At 45.7% G+C, this 20,000-nt stretch overlaps 1 protein-coding gene across 1 annotated transcript; it reads right to left on the bottom strand.

Annotated features, from left to right (window-relative positions):
• Positions 1–215: 215 nt before the first annotated feature.
• On the bottom strand, positions 216–4,778 carry LOC149285701 (meteorin-like). Its single transcript, XM_089494799.1, has 4 exons — positions 4,690–4,778; positions 2,034–2,467; positions 1,363–1,422; positions 216–532 (listed from the first exon to the last, which is right to left on the bottom strand). The coding sequence occupies exons 1-4, from the start codon at positions 4,776–4,778 to the stop codon at positions 216–218; spliced, it is 900 nt and encodes a 299-aa protein (XP_089350925.1).
• Positions 4,779–20,000: the final 15,222 nt, after the last annotated feature.

Here is a 20,000-nt window from a genome sequence, read left to right as displayed (position 1 = left end):
GTTATTCCATGTTGGAGATCAGTTGGGAGGATCCGGTAGCCCCACCAGGCCGATGGTTTTTTTTTGCGGTGGGGGAAGCATCTCCCAAGGTCAGCGTCATAACGACTTCATATTCTTGACTCGCTCGGTGGCGATATCTCGTCAAACCAGACCCGGTGACCCCGTAACGATGCCGACGCATCCTTCGTTCAGATAACCGTCTCCCCTCACCCTGCTCATTCCAGTGCGATCTCACACGGGTTCTCGCGAGCCCGGACGGCCGCCTCGTAGACTTGTTTGAAGTCCTTGTAGCGCGGGGCGCAGCCCAGCCAGGCGTCTCCGAAGTGTACCCAGCCCATGAAGAGGAAAGTTCCGGGGCCGGGCTTCACCCCGCAGCTCAGCGGGACCCGGATATCCCCCAGCGACCTGACGGAGCGGCCGTGGGGGTGGAACAGCGTGAATTTCTGGCGGTAGACGCGGGTGGCAGAGATCCCGATCACCGACTCCTGCAAGTCGGCGTCGTTTCCAACCATACGGATGTTACCGCGGACGACTGGGGAGGAGAGAAGAGCGCAGATTGAGTAAAAGTCAGCATCACTATGAAGATACATCATCCTGCAGCCATTACCTAGGCAGCCAATGGGAGAGGGATCCTTCATTAACCTTCCTCCTATTGGCTGCCCAGTGTTTATGTAGATCAGTCGGGGTCCCAGCCCATAACGAGAACGGCAAGCATCCAATGGAAGGCTAGCATTCCTCATGGGCCCCCATTGGCAGATTAATCTGCTGCGTGGGACCCCCACTGGTCTAAGCCCCCCGCTTGCAGGTAAAGATCTGTTTTTTTCTTAAAAATACATTTGTGGGCATTAAGTTTTTTTAAATATCAGTAATAAAAACGTTCTAAAGAAATAATAAATAAATAGGAAAGAAAACCTGAAGATTTTCTATTCTCTGTTACTGCGGGGCCAGGAATTCTGTGAAAATATGTTTTTTAATGATTTTCCAACTATTTTTATTTTATTTATTTATTTAATTTATTTTTTGAGGGGCCCAGGCTGGAATATCCAAAAGTTGAGGCGCCGAGGGCCTGGATCTGAACGTTTCTGGCAGGGGGGCAGACCAGGTTTGGGTGAGATAGCCGAAGAGAACCGGATCCAGGGGGGGGGGGGGGGGGGGGGGGAAGAAGCTGAACGCATGGCTGGGTAGGAGCCACATTCCACTGCGTGAAGCCAGCCGAGCCCTAAATAATAGCCCTTCTGCCCCAGCCAAGAGCCCCCAGCAACCCTCCCACCCCAAACGGCCAATGAGAACACCCCAAAACCAGCAGTGCCATCTACCAGATGAATAGGGAAATCTGGTTGGCCAATCACGAGCCTTACTCACCGAAGTCACTGGTGCAGGCGGCCATCAGAATTTCGGTGTCGTTGCACGGGCGGCAGGCACCTGCGGGAAACAGAAGAGACTTAAAATAAAGATAAAATGACATTTTACGTAATTCTGTAGCGATACCGTCAGAAATTTGTTGTGGGTCACGTTGGCAAAAAAAAAGATCATCATAAGTAGAGTAAAATTAGGAAAAAACAAAAAATAACCAAAAGCTTAAATATTAAAAAATAAAAAAGGGGGAAAAAAATGTAATTGCCCTCCGGACTATCTCTGGCATTTAAAGTCAGCAGCAGCCAGAGCTCCTTATCAGTTGTCATGGAAACGGCAGCTTCTTATCTCAGGCTAATTAAAGGGGTTATTGGCTATGTCCTCAGGCCCGGCAGGACACTGCCCTGCTGTTTAGAGAGGGAAAGGAGGAAGGGGGGGGTGGAGAAAAGAAGATCAAACACACTTCCGCCAACCCCCCCAGCCTGCACGGGACCACCCTTAGCCAGCCTGCGCTGGACCAGGCCAGGGATCACCCAGGGGCCGTGTCATGTGACCCCAAATGTTACTTATTGGAGGGGATACAATGTGACTGGAAAGCAGTCCTGTGCGAAATGGGCACATTATTTATTTATTTTTTTTTTTATGCGGGCACGCGCTAATTTCTCCGGTAAGGGACTCACCGTCCGCGCTCAGCTTGTTGAGCGGCAGGGCCAGCCGGCCGTCCCAGTCCCCTCGCAGTTCGTAGCGGAAGGCGGCGATCCGCCGGCTGATGTCCTGATGCGGGGTGGCCTGTAAGAAGAGCGCCACCTTCTGGCGGGGCAGCCAGCTGAAGCAGTGCACTCTGGGCCGTCCGGCGGGACCCCCCGCGGGCCGCGGCGCCGGCAGCAGCAGCTCCAGCTCGCCGTCTTTCTCCAGGTAGAGCTGCGCGCCGGAGAACGAGGCGGTGGGTTTAATGCAGGCGGTGAGGAGCCGGGGCGCGGGAACGGGGACCGCCGGCGGCTGGCGGGGAACCAGAGCGAAGCGCAGAGCGCCCACCGGGTACAGCCACTCCACGGAGCCCTCCGCGCAGCGCAGCGCAGCCTGCTTCACCGAGCCGGCGTCCAGGGAGAGACCGCTGCGGAGAGAAGAGAGCGCCGGTTACAACAGCTGGGACCGTAGCCAGTTCCATGCATTAACTACCACCCATAAACCACGGGGGTCCGCAGGCAGGGGCACTTAACCCCCCCCCCCGAAACAACTTTCTATGGACCCTCACGCCTACAGCTAGGAGATTAACGGGGAGGAAAAAGTTAGGAAAGCTGCACCAAAAGCAGAGCGTTTTACGGGTTTATTTAGTGAATAGACTGCAGGATTTGGAAGAGGCTGTTAATCCTGTTTATATCGCGCAGTCCAGACACTTCCTTTTTCCACCCCAGCATTTCTAGTGTCGCCGGCTAATTATCTTTATCATGCGCCTGGCGCTGTCCGTCTCAGAGATAACGCGGCCTCTACAGATACGAGAATCCTCCCAAGAACCAGCCAGACTCTGCAGCTAACTACTGAGGGGCTTATATGCAAAAACCCGGAGGGTGGTGGATTAGCGGAGCAGCCTCCCAGCAGAAGTGGTAGCGGGTAATACAGTGAGGGGATTAAACATGCATGGGGTTGGCATATCGCTCCTGAATCTAAGACGAGACCAACGTCTAAGCGAGATGCAGAGATAACAGCCAATAAAATGATCGTGCTAGAGAAGCAGTCGCTATGGAAACTGCACCAGAATAAATGTCTCTTTATACATAGATCACTTGCTTGTGTTAAAGACCTAGTTAATCACTTAAAGTGCCCCCTTCCGGGTCGCCCCCCAGTCCCCCGGGGCAGGCAATTGACCCAGGTTTTGAAAGCCCTGCACTTTGGGGCAGTTAAGTCTGAAATTGAGTCAAGTCCAAATTGACAGACACCGGCAGCAGCTGGCAGGGGGGGGGGGGGGGGGGGGTTATCGGGGCTTTAACAGCCCGGTCAGCAGATGTTGGTGGAAGCCGGAAAGGTGAAAGCGCTTGGCTGCGCAACATCTTTACGCAAAAAGAGCCAGAGCTGCGCCTTTTAGATCGTAAGCTCTTGAGAGCCAACCACTTAAAACTTTTTTTTTATAAGGCTAAGGGGCAACAGGCAGCTATGCCTTTCAAAAGCCCCCCCCCATATTTTACAGAACCCAGGTTGGGTTTAGCTGGGCCGGTCTCCCCGACGGATTACACTAAAGGGTGAGAAGCCGAGATAGAAAGGAAGGAGGTTAGATTTACTGAGAGGGTGGTGGATAAGTGGAACAGCCTCCCAGCAGAGGTGGTAGAGTCTAATACATGAATGGGATTTATGGCTCCTGAATCTAGGTGGGTCGGAGGGGAAATACTCTAACGGCACAAAGGGTGCGACAATAACATTTTTAAGTCCGACCCCCTCCCCAAAGTTTAATAGAACACAAGATTTTAACTTTTATTTTTTTTATGCTTAAAATGATAAATTTTACCATCCGATTCATTTATTGTGCAAGAAAAGTTAAAAAGTTAGTAATTAGTTAGTAAGCGAGTCATTTGGATTACAATTGGCAATTAATTTATATTTAAATAATTATTATTAACTATCTGGTGGTCACCCAACTCCTGCAGCTGTTTAGGGGGAGTCCAGACCCCAAAGGCAGGCGGTGGGTTGGAGTCCGTCTGTCTGGGATGATGAATTACCATCTTCAGTGCCCTCCCTGAAAGGTCAGTAGGTGGCTAGTGAGTCAGCCAACTTGGCCAGCGCATTTTAACCATTACATCACCACCCCTGCAAACATCTTAAAGGGGACTTCTCTAAATTTTAATGTTTCTGCAGATTTACGGAGCAGAAAGTTTTAAAAAAAGAGAGATGAAGACCACCCAACATTGCAATTATTCCTGGAATTTATATCGTTACGTTTGCAAACCTGGAAATTAACCAAAATTATCCGATTTAAAATAAAATCTCCACTGAACTGGAGTTAAATGTTTCAAATATATCCTCAGTTTAGTCCGATCTTATGGAAAAATAGATACAAGCACTTAAATATTTTTGGGTTTCTTCGTTTGTTCCCTTTTTAAAATATATATATATATATATATATTATATATTTTTTAAAAACTCAGAATTTTAACATCAGTATAAAAGATATTCACAAAAATGATACATTTTGTAAATAAAACTTTGTAAGCACTTATGCTCCAAAACAAACACAGCAGTTGAACGTTATATGTAAAACAAAACAAAAAACCTCCCAGGATTTGCCCCAAAAGCGGTGGAAAAAAATGAAGAAAAAAAAATTAAATTTAAGGTTAAAATCCTTACCTCTCCCTCCAGCTGCACTGAGACTCCCTGTAGCTGCAGGACACGGAGCAGAGGCAGCCTAGGTAGAGAATCCAAACGTGAAGCTGCATTTTTCCCTTGTTTTTCCTCCCCAGGGGCAGTTTGCGGGTGTCAGAGGGGCAGTTAGATCACGCCTGGGCTCCCGGTCCCTTTAAATCCCCGTCAGCCATGGAGCGATCGGCAGCTCCTCGCATCCCGAAGAACTTCTCCTACCGCCTCACCCTGAAAAGTCTTAAAACACGGGGGGGGGGAGTTTGGAATGTTCAGGTAGCCAATAGCAAAAGAGCAATACAAAACTTTCAGCCAATGAGAAACAAGAGATGGCAAAGGACCAAGTTTCAGGCCCTTCCCCCTTTCCCATGCGGAGAACAATAATGTAATTAAAGATCCGGAGGGGTAACAGAAAGTTACAAAGTATCCGTTCCAGATGTTCCGGGCGGCTCGAGCGCTAAAGGGGGGCTCCGGACCCTCGCTTACCTTGGGAGGAATTCTCTAAAATAATTGTTTTTTTTTAAGCTTTTTAAACAAAACAAAAAAAGCAACTATTTTGGATTTTTTTTAACTTTTTTAAAAAAAACCCCCAAAATATGTATTTTTTTAAAAAATAATTTATAAAAGAAATGGACCGGAGCGAGCAAAGTTAAGCGGCCTCCAAAAATCATGTAAAATAAAAATGCATAATTACTCCATTTTGGTTTATTTTTTTAAAATATTTCTTTCTCGCGTCACAAATGTTACTTTAGAGCCCTAATTTTTTAAAGTTTTCTGGGTTTTGTTGCCCTCTTACGCTCCAGAAATGGTCGGTTAAAGGGCAGTTTAGATAAAATACGTGGTTTTTTTTACGATTTGGGGTAATTACTAGTATTATTTAATCGGATGGCTAATTATTGATTGAGATCAATTTATTGATTTGGTCACATGGCAGCCGGTGTGATTGACGGGACAGAACCCCATTGATTGGGGGTCAATCACATTGATTTGAAGGGGGCTTTATTAATGGAGGGTCGGTAACGATAATGAAAACATATGGGGGTCTCGCCGATTATTGATCCGCTTCCCGGGTTTATAATTAGATTGACTAATATGGGCGTCGACTCGCAGAGACAATGATTTGGGTTCATTTGCAATCATTTTGGGCCAAACCCAGGGCTGCCCAGCAGACAAGTCTTTGATTATAGTGAGGATGCAACACCCAGGAGTCTCAGCCAGCGGAGGGCAGACCCCGGGAGTACCTTCTGCAGTAAGGGCTGAGCCGGCCCTGAATAATGTATTTGTGATGTGGGGAGATTTTATAAAGCATCTCACTGATTTATCTATACATTATACAGGGGCCGGTCACTGATTTATCTATACAGTATACAGGGGGCCAGTCACTGATTTATCTATACATTATACAGGGGGCCAGTCACTGATTTATCTACAGATTATACAGGGGGCCGATCACTGATTTATCTATACATTATACAGGGGGCCAGTCACTGATTTATCTATACATGATACAGGGGCCGGTCACTGATTTATCTATACATTATACAGGGGGCCAGTCACTCATTTAACTATACATTATACAGGGGCCGGTCACTGATTTATCTATACATTATACAGGGGGGCGGTCGCTGATTTATCTATACATTATACAGGGGCCGGTCACTGATTTATCTATACATTATACAGGGGGCCGGTCACTGATTTATCTATACATTATACAGGGGAGCGGTCACTGATTTATCTATACATTATACAGGGGGCTGGTCACTGATTTATCTATACATTATACAGGGGGCTGGTCACTGATTTATCTATACATTATACAGGGGCCGGTCACTGATTTATCTATACATTATACAGGGGAGCGGTCACTGATTTATCTATACATTATACAGGGGAGCGGTCACTGATTTATCTATACATTATACAGGGGCCGGTCACTGATTTATCTATACATTATACAGGGTCCGGTCACTGATTTATCTATACATTATACAGGGGCCAGTCACTGATTTAGCTATACATTATACAGGGGCCGGTCACTGATTTATCTATACATTATCCAGGGGCCGGCTTCATCATGCTCAGTGAAGTCAGTGAAATGATTTAATTTAGCAAATCCCCTGCAAACTGATGGGTTTAGTGAATAATCCCCTTTGTGGATTAGGCACAATGCCTGATTTGTGAGATGAGTTAATGAGGTCCCCCCCATCGCTCGCTTATTATTCGGGTGACGAGACTTTAACGGGAATTCTCATATAACGGGATTTCATTGGATACAATTTTCATTGTTTAATTCTAATGGTAATTCAACTTTTTATTCTAATAATAATAAAAATATATATATATATATACAGGTGTACATACAGGACAGGTATACATACAGGACAGGTATACATACAGGACAGGTGTACATACAGGACAGGTGTACATACAGGACAGGTATACATACAGGACAGGTATATATACAGGACAGGTATACATACAGGACAGGTATACATACAGGACAGGTGTACATACAGGACAGGTGTATATATGCTTTAATGTATGTCCGCCTGTACCTGTGTGTTTGGACAATCGCTTGGGGTCTCTTGGGGGGCAAACCTGATCCATCACTAATGAAGCCCCCATTACCCTGACAGCCACAAAGTTCCAAACAGGACGGGGACAATGGCATTGTGTGCGTGGAGACAATGGGGGGCAGGGAGCCGGGGGGGGGTATTTACATACGTCACATGGCATTTAAATGGCTGACGGGGAAATTACCATTCAATGGAACCTTTTATTTCCTAAACAGGTTTCGGTATCTGCTGAGAGTCGGATCACGGCGGCTGCAGAACTCATTTCACTACAAAGTGCGTCGATGAGCCAATTATCCGGAATCTGCACATAATAGAGTTTGGTTTAGGGGTAAGTAACCTAATAATAATAGTAACAACAATAATAGTAATAATAACAATAGTAATAATAATAATAACAATAATAGTAACAACAATAACAACAATAATAGTAATAATAACAATAGTAATAATAATAATAACAATAATAGTAACAACAATAACAACAATAATAGTAATATTAATAATAACAACAATAATTCTAAATAATAAAATCATATAACTACTAAAAATGATGATTTATATTATTAATAACATATATTATATATTATTATTATTAATTCTAAATAATAATACAAATAAAAAGAGGCACAAATCTGTAATCACACTGTTTTCTAAGAAAATGTTAAAAAGTGCTCGGCATGTAAATCCCTATTTTCTCGTTCTGTTAACCCTTTGTGTAACCATTATCTGCGGCTTTATCTCGGGAGAGGTCAAGTGGTTGATACAGAGTATCTCTGTGGACTCTCTGTGAGTCTTTACAGCGGGAGAAACGGGCGACTAGACGGGGGCCAGATGGGGCAGTTTCTGGGTTTCTAGTGTTCTTCCTCCAATTAGGGCGTAATTGAGGGTGGTGTAAAAAATAAATAAAGGAGATGCCAGATATAAAGTGAGAGGATATGTACATTTTTTTATTTTTTTTTGTATTTTTTTTTTCATGCTATGGATTGTAAGGAGGTTTTACTTTACCAAGAGGGTGGTAGGTAAGTGGAACAGCAGCCCTGCAGAGGTGGTAGATGCTAATCCAGCATTATTGAATCCTCAATCTGAAACGAGGCCAACGACAGATTTGGAGTCTTTACAGACCGGATGGGGGCCGAACGGGGCCGATAAACGCAGATGTCAGTTAACCCCGCGAAATCTTTTACCCCTCGGCACAAATTGGTGAAAATAGTTTCAAATTGTTAGAAACACATAATTTAGAGGGAACGAGCGGTCTGTGGAATGAGTTGCCGGATACGGAATCCGCGAGACGGGAAGAACCGGCTCCTAAAATGTGATTCTTGTATTTTGAGTGACATCGTCCTTCTTCGGGGTCCAAAGCCTCGCACAATGAATCCTTCGCCCCGCCGCCGACAGGCGAGTGACGCGTTTGTCAAACCAAAGATTACACGGTCTGGTTAAAGCATTTGGTGTTGTGGGAAAGGTAACACTCTCAGCCGTCCCGGCCCGGCGAAGGCGTTAGAATTCGCAGCTCCACGTCTCCGTGTTTATTTGGACGTCCTCGCGAGGTTGTTGGTTTCATGCGGAGTTCCACAACCGGATCTGTTCCACAAACACGGCATGGAGGTGCGGAGCGGTCACTGCTAACGTTATCTTAATCCTGTCAGGGGCAGGGGTTTAAAAATAGGTTACTGAGAGGGTGGTAGATAAGTGGAGCAGCCTCCCAGCAGAGGTGGTAGAGGGTAATACAGTGAGGGGATTAAACATGCATGGGATAGACATACGGCTCCTGAATCTAAGACGAGACCAGCGACTGATTAAGGTTTGAGTCGTTACAGCAGGAGTAACGGGCCGACACTCAGATGCGTTAAAACAGCAGGTGCAGACAGAAATCGCCTGCGGGGAGGCTGAGGGGGCGATGGCTGGGGGTCCTGATCCATTCTACGTTACAAAGTGATGTCACGGAAGTGAGTTATGACGGCACGGAATGTTCTTTAGCTGGTATTTTATTAATTTGTGAACCGTGGGGGTCTATTCACTAATGGGGGGAGCTGGGTTTTGAGCCGAGTTCTACACTCAGCGGAACCGCTGGGCACAGAAATGTATTTAGAGGAATTTGACTCGAGTCGGTCTGACTAACGAGCTTAATGACCAACACGCCTGAGAGACCGACTCAACCAATGTATCGCTGTGTGAGGGACCGACTCAATGATCAGCTGGACTCAAGTGGAACTCGGAGGCAACTCAGAGGCTGACCTGGATGGGAGACACTGAACATCCAACAGTAATTGACGGAACATAACTTTTTCAGAGTAGACGAGTTGGCCTTCTGATGAGTTGGCGTTCCAATAAGTTGGCCTGGGGATGACTTGGCCTTTAGATGAGTTGGACTTCCAAAGAATTGGTCTTCCACTGAGTCCATCTTCCAATGAGTTGCCATTCCAGTTGGTTCACTTGAGTGTTATTTAGTAGTCAACTCAAATCTTTTGTGAGCAGATCGGTGTGAGTGTAGACGAGTAAGGCTTACCCCGAAAACTTTATCTGACTCATCGTGACGACAGTCAATCCATTGGAGTTCTTCACCATTCTGGATGCTGGGACGTTCCCATTGTTTGGGGTTCAGGTTTATTGGGGAATTTAAAGAATAAATAAAATTCCCCGCAGCTCGGGGGGGGGGGGGGTCTTTCTTTACCTCCAGGTGGGATCTTATCCACCCTCATTGTCTTTTCTTTGTGTCCTGAAGATTTTAAGCACAAAAGCTGGTATTTGCTCAGCGCCGGGTTAAATAATCTGTAACTGCCCTGTCCCTGGGACGAGTCCCTGTGAGGCAGGTAGAGCCGCATTCCTCAACTGCCCCTTCTGCCCCCTGAGAGGGGGCGCTAAAAGCAGGCGCTGACCCCTGCAGAGTCCGCTTTCCATCGCATTGGCGGTGAGCGGGCGGAAGAGCCGCCGACACGGACAAACGCGACGAGGATAAAAGCCCCTGTCATCTCCACGGCCGCACCTTCGCGCCCTCCATTATCCGAGCCGTCATGATTGCTGACGGCCGACAGCTTGAAGAAAAGTCCCACGACTCGGAGGTCTCAGCGTCTTCAGACTCCGTCGGGAAAGCCTTCTGGCCGTAGATCGAAATAAAAGGCGACGTTTACAAGCCTAAAATTCAGCTGGAAAATCTCAAATATCATAAATGCGAATAATACGTATGGTTACCATGGAAACATTCCCTTCGACCCACATGAGATGTAAAGCTACATACGCTTTTGGGACCTCGGAGGTCTCTTCTTCGGACGGAAGCATGGAAACCACCAGGCGTTGGACGCAATGTCTAACAGCTACTGTTTCAAAACAAAGAAACTTTATTTAATGCACAAAAGTTAAAACAGGTGTGGATTTAAGTCGCATTTTTTTCTGACTTTATTTATTTATAATATTTATTATATTTTCAGGAAAAAAAGCTAAATTTCCACCGGATATCCGTTTTATGGGTATTTGGATTTCTGAATCCTTTTTCTGATATATAAAAAGCAAAAACGTGAGCAGTTCCGAGCAAAGCAATAAGAGTTGTGCAGTTACCATGGCAACCTATTGTGGCTGAATGTTCCATTTTATCACTTTAAACCCCACATTTTGTCTATAACGCCTTGTAGTTTATGCTTTGCCCAGGGCGGCTTTAGTACGGATGAGCAGTCCTGGACTGGCACACCGGGCAAATACCTAGAGGGCTGGTGGCTAACAGCCCCAATACCTACCCCTCTGCTGCTCCAGGGGCAGATCATGCAGTGTGCGACCGCTGGTTGGATGCGCAGAAGCAGGCGATGGCCGCACGTATGTCACTAGGTGGCTGCTGGCCTTAAAGTGGCGGGGCTGCTTAGACGTCCCCGGTCCGGCCCTAGGGACGAGCCCCCTTTAGGGCAATATTTGCTATATGTGGGGTCAGAGTTCACGGGTTCTTGCGGGAAGCGTCTGAGATCGCAGACATCGAGACCTTATCTGTCTCCGAATGAGTTAATCGGCAGCAGGGATCAGCGCGGGTACTTTGCGGACCGGAAGGGCCGGTTCTCTGCCCGCCTGAGATATTATCTCCTCAGCTCCTTTCCCGTCACCCTTTCCTGGTTCACGACCCGCCATTCAACATCGAGCCGAAAAACCAGTTCAACCGCGAGGACGTCTGGGAGGCAGAGGCCGCTGTCTGTGTCCAATACCCGCAGACGCTCCTTATATGTTTAAGAACCGGTGAATACATTCAATACGTGTAAAGATACTATACATGAAATGCCTTTACTGAGAGGGGGGTAGATAAGTGGAACAGCCTCCCAGCAGAGGTGGTAGGGGGTAATACAGTGAGGGGATTAAACATGCATGGGATAGACATATGGCTCATGAACGAGAGTTATTTAAAGGGCAGATCTTCTAGCTGTGACCCCAATGGGCATATTGATGACTGTATTACCCCTTTTAATGACCACCATCCAAACCCCTTAATTAACTGCCCCTCCGTTGCTTCTTCATCGGCCAAAGACATGCTACGGTTCGACCAATCAGAACGTTCAGTTGTTGAACAATCGCTGGTTCTAATTATTATATGCTGTTACCAGCCAATCAGATAATTTATAGATAGTTCTGCGGGGTCTGGTTACCAGCAGCCAATCAGAAAGCTCCTTTGTTATATTAATCAGGCCTCGGCACTGTTTCAGCCAATCGGAAATGGGAATATATTTGTCTCGTCGGCCCTCCTGGGTGTTGACAGCTGCGGAAGTAAAGATTTGTGGTCAGGTTCCTAATATAAATCTGTTAACGTGTCCCCTGTCAGCGTTTCTCCCCCGGGGGGGCAGAATCTTTCCCCGAATAGCCCCGGCAGGTGTACTCCCTGAATAAACACCCCCGGCGGGGAGGTCGGGGCAGCTCCTTCACCTGCCTTTGGGCCACAGAGGGAGATTTCCAAAAAAAGTCCTGATCTAATATAAAGGCTGCCGGCGACCGCCCCGCCATCTAACAGCGGCTTCTGAGGCTGAAACGCATCGTCGCCCGGCTGCCCGGGGTATTAAAGAGACAGACGCGGGGTGGCGGGGAGAGGGTAGGACGGACTTTCATCTTCTCATTGGCTCAATTTCATACCAACCAAAGGCTCCGGGGCCAGAAACAATGATTGAGTTTTTGTATAGAAACATAGAACCCGCCGGCAGATCGGCCCAATTCGGCCCCCGTCCGGTTGCCCGTTTCTCCTGCTGTAAAGACTCAAACCTTAATCAACCCTGCTGCCCCCTGGGAAATCTTTTGAGTTGCAGGCCGGGGGCTGGATGGTCCCGCACAATTTGCATTCGTAATGTGGGAACCGCAGCCCGTACAGAGAAGTGCCTCACGCCGTACGATACGAGGGGCCGCGAAAGTCTCGGGCTGTGACAATTGTGTCTCCCAAACCCATAAAATACCTTCAGAATAAAATTATATATTAAAAAATAATTATAAAGAAAAATGCAAAATAGGAAATGATTTTATAAAATAATGTATGCAAAAAATATTTTGTTTTAAAAGAAAAATTTGGAAAATGGAAATTTTTTATAAAAAAAATGCACTGGAGAATTTTTTTTAAAAGAAACATTTTCAGGACAAGATTTTTTTAATTAAAAAAAAAAATGTACGAAAATAAAAATAAAATAGCAAAAAGGGAATTTTTCTACTATTTTATTAACAGTATAACAGGTAGAATATTAGAATATCTATCCGGAATTTTCAGACACTCTCTCCTTGGTTTTTAATTATTATTAATTAATTTTATTAATTATGACATTATGTTTCTTTTTAAATCTTTTTATTATATTTTCTTTCAAAAATTAAGCTTTAACGTGAATAAAAAACATCCATGCGTGTATATTCTTATGTACTGTAATGCATATTACATCATATGACATCATTACATCATGACTGATTGTGGAAATCCGTTGCCACGGTGACTGCATTGTTCTCCCACTTTGGACCAGAATTTCTAATTATAAATATAAAATAAAAACATGAATTAAATTTTAGAAATAATTGTTAAAATAAATGTATTGATACACTTTTCCATAGATTAACCCCTCAATTCCCATTCTTCTCAATTTATGTTTAAATACATTTATTTTAACAAAAAAATAAAATACAAGCACCCCCCCCCCATTGTATGCGTTAAATGCGCCTGGAATTTAAATGCCTCATTAAATAATTGTTACGAAATGTTTTATTTGCGGCCGCACTGATTGTGTTTGGAAATGTTTTTCCTCCCCCCTTAATATAACAAGCCCTCTTTGCATTTGTGGCGGGAGATAATCCCCCCCCATGTCCCCATCTCTATTATTCTTGCCCCCACCCCAATCCTTGTGCTCTATACCCCCTCTCCCCCGCTGTAATCCGTCCCTGCTGTCTGAAATACCCCTCGCCGTCTCTGCGGTCGGTGGCAGGTTCCATACGCAGCCTTTAGTTCCACAAGCTTATGCGATTTCACAGGGACCTGCACCCCACTGTTACACCGGGGGGGATTATGGCAACTAACGGGGACCCTCAAATCAATTTCACATACCCCCTGATATTTCTATTTACCCATCCGACCATTTAAAACTATTTTAAAGCCCCTTAATGGCCTGAAAGGAAGCCGCGCGTTTTATCCAGACTTCTGGCTCTTCAATTAATGATTATTTACTAAGAGGGTGGCAGATAAATGGAATAGCCTCCCAGCAGAGGTGGTAGAGGGTAATACAGCGAGGGGATTAAACATGCATGGGACAGACATACGGCTCCTGAATCTAAGACGAGACCGACGACTGATTAAGGTTTGAATCATTACAGCAGGAGAAACGGGCGACTAGACGGGGGCCGGATGGGGGCCGATCTATTTCTGTGTCTGCATTATACATCCCTGCTTTCCCCTTCACTCACTAATCTTTCCCAGATTCCGCTGTCAGACACACAATGCGTGCAGGAATTTTGCTGCATCAGCAAATGCAGATGAAATAAGGACTCGGGGATTGCGATCAGGACACCTCTGTGCAAGAAGCTGCCCCGTCCACCGGGTCCTGGGCACCGGAGGAGGACAGGGGACCTGCATGTTTCTGCCCGTCTGGAGTTCGGGTCACAGAGCCGGCTGAGCAAAGTCTCATTTATCAAAATGTCAGAACTTTCTGTACCCCCAGCCACTAATAGAGATACAATGGACTGGGGCAAGAGCACAACGCCCCGGGGTCTAAATCTCCCAACATTTATTATTCCTTCTGTCAGATTATCCAGTTCATCACAAATTACAGATCAAACTTTACTCCGAGACCTCGCCCTCACTGCCTACTTTCATTTCTTTATTTCTAGTATCAGATTAAATATTGGGCTGTTTTCTTATTTACCCCAGTTGTAGTTTTTGCCCCATAATATAACGTTTTCCGGCAGCTGCATATCAGCCATTTGTATGATTCTCGCTCTGTTATCTGATCCCTGATCTACTGAACGCAGCGATTCCTTATCATACTGCCTGTGGGGAACAATAGAAAGGCTCAGTCTCAATCACCAGCCGGACTCTGTAACTAATGGAAGTCTATGGAAGAACGGACTTCATTAGCATTGCCATAAAACATCAGCTCAGTGTGATGTTTGGCCCGAGAAAGTCACCCAAAATATCACACGACTGCCAGCAACGGCGGCTCCAGGTCTGCAGATAAAGGGAGTTTATTGGAACAAAATGAGATTATTAACTGGGGGTTTATCTCTCATTCCGCGGATTCATTTATCTCTCATTCCGCGGATACATTTATCTCTCATTCCGCGGATACATTTATCTCTCATTCCGCAGATTCATTTATCTCTCATTCCGCGGATACATTTATTTCTCATTCCGCAGATTCATTTATCTCTCATTCCGCGGATACATTTATCTCTCGTTCCGCGGATACATTTATCTCTCATTCCGCGGATACATTTATCTCTCATTCCGCGGATACATTTATCTCTCATTCCGCTGATACATTTATCTCTCATTCCGCGGATACATTTATCTCTCGCTCCGTGGATACATTTATCTCTCGCTCCGTGGATACATTTATCTCTCATTCCGCGGATACATTTATCTCTCATTCCGTGGATACATTTATCTCTCGCTCCGTGGATACATTTATCTCTCATTCCGCGGATACATTTATCTCTCATTCCGTGGATACATTTATTTCTCATTCCGCGGATACATTTATCTCTCGTTCCGCGGATACATTTATCTCTCATTCCGCGGATACATTTATCTCTCATTCCGCGGATACATTTATCTCTCATTCCGCTGATACATTTATCTCTCATTCCGCGGATACATTTATCTCTCGCTCCGTGGATACATTTATCTCTCGCTCCGTGGATACATTTATCTCTCATTCCGCGGATACATTTATCTCTCATTCCGTGGATACATTTATTTCTCATTCCGCGGATACATTTATCTCTCGTTCCGCGGATACATTTATTTCTCGTTCCGCAGATTCATTTATCTCTCATTCCGCGGATACATTTATCTCTCGCTCCGTGGATACATTTATCTCTCGTTCCGCTGATACATTTATCTCTCATTCCGTGGATACATTTTTCTCATTCCGTGGATACATTTATCTCTCGTTCCGCGGATACATTTATCTCTCATTCCGCTGATACATTTATCTCTCGTTCCGCGGATTAATTTCTCTCTTATTCCGCCGGTACATTTATTTCTCGTTCCGCGGATACATTTATCTCTCGTTCCGCGGATACATTTATCTCTCGTTCCGCGGATACATTTATCTCTCGTTCCGCGGATACATTTATCTCTCGTTCCGCGGATACATTTCTCTCTTATTCCGCGGATACATTTCTCTCTTATTCCGCGGATACATTTATCTCTCGTTCCGCGGATACATTTCTCTCTCATTCCGTGGATACATTTATCTCTCATTCCGCGGATACATTTATCTCTCGTTCCGCGGATACATTTATCTCTCGTTCCGCGGATACATTTATCTCTCGTTCCGCGGATACATTTATCTCTCGTTCCGCGGATACGTTTCTCTCTTATTCCGCGGATACATTTATTTCTAATTGTATCCTTCCTGCTCCTCTGTTTGGATAAAAGCAATAAAAATGTCCTCGGATTTCATTGTAAAATCTGATTTTGGTAAATATGTCCAGGGCGGGCACTGGGGTTGACTAAGTGGCCCTGAGACGTTAGAGCCAGCGGCTGGATACACGCATTACACACGCAGTCGCGCTCATCCAGTTGCCATCTGCATGCCGGAAGACACAACCCGGGCTGGTAAAGTATAAGACCCTACCGCCCACCAGTGCTCAAGATGGCCAGTCTAGACCTGACTATGGCCCAGCATTCCCCTCCCCCACTGGAGTAAATCGTAGACCTGTGGCATGCATACATTATAACTGCCCCAGATATCTCCATGTCTGGTCTTTTGCGCTCCATGATAATGCCCCTTGTTTCCTGGGTCTCCCTGCTTCTCCCTTTCATGTTGGTTTTTTTGTGTGTGCCCGTCTGTGTATTTCAGCATTTTTTCGGGATGACGTTATTCACAGGAAGGGAGGGGGAGGGGGTCGGGTTACCATCTCTCTGTCTCCCTCGCGAAGAAATCCCAATTAAATTCACAAGGGGATTGTTCAAATATTGTCGGCCCCTTCTGAAAGGCACAGCCGGGGTCGAGGGACATGAAACCCACCCCGAAAATCAGCAGCGAGACTGCAGAGGAGCTACGGGCGAACTAATAAATACAGCTCACAGCTGCCAACTGTCCCGATTCAATCCAATAATTGTAACAGGACAGGCTTCGGTTATTAATATACATCTAAACTTTTAATTTCCTTATTGGTGCCAAAATATCTGATTATCCAATTAAAAACCAGATACTTGAAACCATGGTGATTTGTACATTAAAACAGACAGTTTCAGGCAAGAGACGGGCATTAATAAGGAAGGGTCAGAGGTCGCATTTAATTTAAGGCCTAGCCTCATCCTCATCCTCTCGGAGTAATCCGGTTACTATGGAAACCGACACTATGAGGTCTGGCAAGATGGCCGAGCGGTCAGTGCAGCTGTGACCGGCCTTTCATCGGTGTAGAAGTGACCCCGGACAGCCTCAATGAGACCCCCGAGGCAGAGTCAAACACAGCTGGGGGCAGAAACTGGGGGAGGGGGGGGGGCCGAAACTGACCTCAAAAGAGACCGCCTTGAAATTTCACCAAACATCTGCATTTTAGAATTTCACTTTTTTGTTAACAGAAAAAGAGTGACTTCAGATCCTTCCCGTCTCCTAACGGGTGATGTTTCCCCCAAAACAAAACTTTAATTTTTGTGCAAGTGGGGAGGGGGGCAAAAAAACGGTTACACATTTTTTATTTTCGATATTTCAGTTAATCATAGAAAGCTAAACTATTATCTAGAAAATTAAAAAAACAGGATATTTCTGCCACTACTTTCCAGAAATGATTAAAACCAAAACTGATAATGTTTTAAACGCTTTTAAGTCAGAACCAAACGGTACCATAAATGAGCGAATTTAAAAATTTTAAAATCCTTCAAAAGACAAAATTCTTTTTTTTCCGAAAAAAATATTTTTCATTTTCATTACAAAGAGTTCATTAAAGACCAAATCCGTGGGATGCCTCGGTTATAATGTAGAACCAAGCGGCTAAAAAGCTACCAGTGGGTGCCAAAAGTGCCCAATTAAGGGCCACAATGGAACCCGGACCCCCAATTCTTCAGCTTTGGGGTCTACGCTTCCTGAAAGGATGTGCAACCACTTCCTCCCTCCCTGACCTGAAGGCCTGCAGAAGGGCCAGATCTTCTCGGGCCCCTCTCTAAAGAGAAGGTCCATTGGCGTCTCCAGGGAGAGGCAGGAACCCCAAAGTTACCCCCTCTGTAGTAAAAGTTAACCACATGGAGGGCTTAGATTTTGGGGTAACAAATTTGGTAAATTTAGTAAATTACTACTAAGCGCTTCCCTGTAAACTATCACAGGGCAATTTTGTTGTTTTAAAGAATGACATCATCTGTGGTTTTGCCACCTCCACAGGGGGCTCGGGGTAATGCCTAGGTCCTTATGACATCATCGCATTTTGTTTTCCCAGAGCAGGAGGGATTCTGGGAAATGACTTGGGTTGTAAAGTCATCACATGAACTTTTTTTGCCAGAGAAGAAGATTATGAGTGCTAGCTCGGGTTATGATGTCATCACATTTAGTCTGTACTGGAAGAGAAGTGCATTCTGGGTAGAGTTTGTATGATGAGCTTATAACACACTCTCCATTCCAAAAACACGAGCAAAGGCTTCTGGGTCGTTCTGTAATCTAATCATTTATTTAGAAAGTACCCGCGGAGCTTAACAATGGGGAAGCTATGAGTAGCTGCGACCACCAGAGCTTACAATCTAAATCATGGGTACGTGCAGTAACATCAGTGATGTGGAGTTAAATGTCTGGATCTTAGCACAAAGCTCTTAGCAAAAGAATTTTTGGGGCAATAAAAGTGTATTTACCCCCCACCCCTCCCCAGTTTAAGCCCCCTTGGTAGCGCGGGGAATATCCTCGCATTCTCATTGGCTGCGGCTCTGTGACGCCCCGTGATTCCCACCATCACAAGTGTAAAATCCCCGCTGTAATCGCGTGTTCTGCTCCGTGTCTGGAGCGCCGAGGGTCCAGACAGCACAACAGCTGAGCACAGCGTGGGGGCGACCCCGGGCCGGGCCGGTGTGTGCGCTCCTGGCGCCCCCGTGTGGACAGGGCTGGAATTACAGCTTTCCCGTTTCACGCGGAGTTTAAAGGGCCAGTAAAGGGCGTGGGATTTATTTTCTTTTCGGCGTCTGCTTCCTTTTTTTAGGGCAGGAATGGCTCCATTAGATGGTTTTATCCATCATTAAAATCTTGTGTATAAAGAGATTAAATTCAACAAAATTGTATCCGGCGCAACAGGCACAGAAACCCCAACTTACCGGCCTATTGGGAAATTAATTGTGCGATTTGGTGAAATAACTAGAAACATAACCCAGAACCTGCCGGCAGATCGGCCCCCATCCGGCCCCCGTCTAGTCGCCCGTGTCTCCTGCCGTAAAGACTCAAACCTTAATCAGTCGTTGGTCTCATCTTAGATTCAGGAGCCGTATTTCCCATGCATGTTTAATCCCCTCAGTGTATTACTCTCTACCACTTCTGCTGGGAGGCTGGCCCACTTATCTACCACCCTCTCAGTAAAGTAAAAAGACAGTAGCCAGATTTGTGAGATTTGTTTAAAGCTCCGACACGGGAAACACCAATTAAAAAACCCCACGATTCTGCCGAGTTACACAAATTTTTATCTGGATTCTGTGAGTTGTAAATAAATATTGCTTTTTATTGAGCAAAATGTGCATTTTATGGGAAATTCCCTCGGAGCGTTATGGAGGATGCCGCGTGTATAATCTTACAGCAGTCCTGTTGGGTCGCTCAAGTCAACCAGTGGGATTTTACCCCAAATGCCCTTGATGTTGGAGGCAGTTTAACCCTTTGAGTGTCAGCCCCATTAAATCGTTAATGGATCCAGTTCGGGCTCTGGTTTCTGGCAGTAGCTGTAGGCCGTGGGGGTTAGTAGCCCTGTGTTAGATTCCAGGGCCGGACTGGGGGCGACTAAGTGGCCAGAAGTTGTATTTGCTTCCAGCCAGACATCGCATGACCCGATCTTCCCCGGTACGAGTAGGTATCTTGCCTGGACCGGCCACGTGGCACCCAGACCCAA

Source organism: Sceloporus occidentalis, unplaced genomic scaffold (genome assembly GCF_023333645.1).
Source record: "Sceloporus occidentalis isolate IW3139 unplaced genomic scaffold, rSceOcc1.0.p SCAF_76, whole genome shotgun sequence".
Lineage (NCBI taxonomy): Eukaryota > Metazoa > Chordata > Lepidosauria > Squamata > Phrynosomatidae > Sceloporus > Sceloporus occidentalis.
The sequence above is the reverse complement of the archived record's forward strand: the minus strand, read 5'-3'. Positions and strand labels throughout refer to the sequence as shown.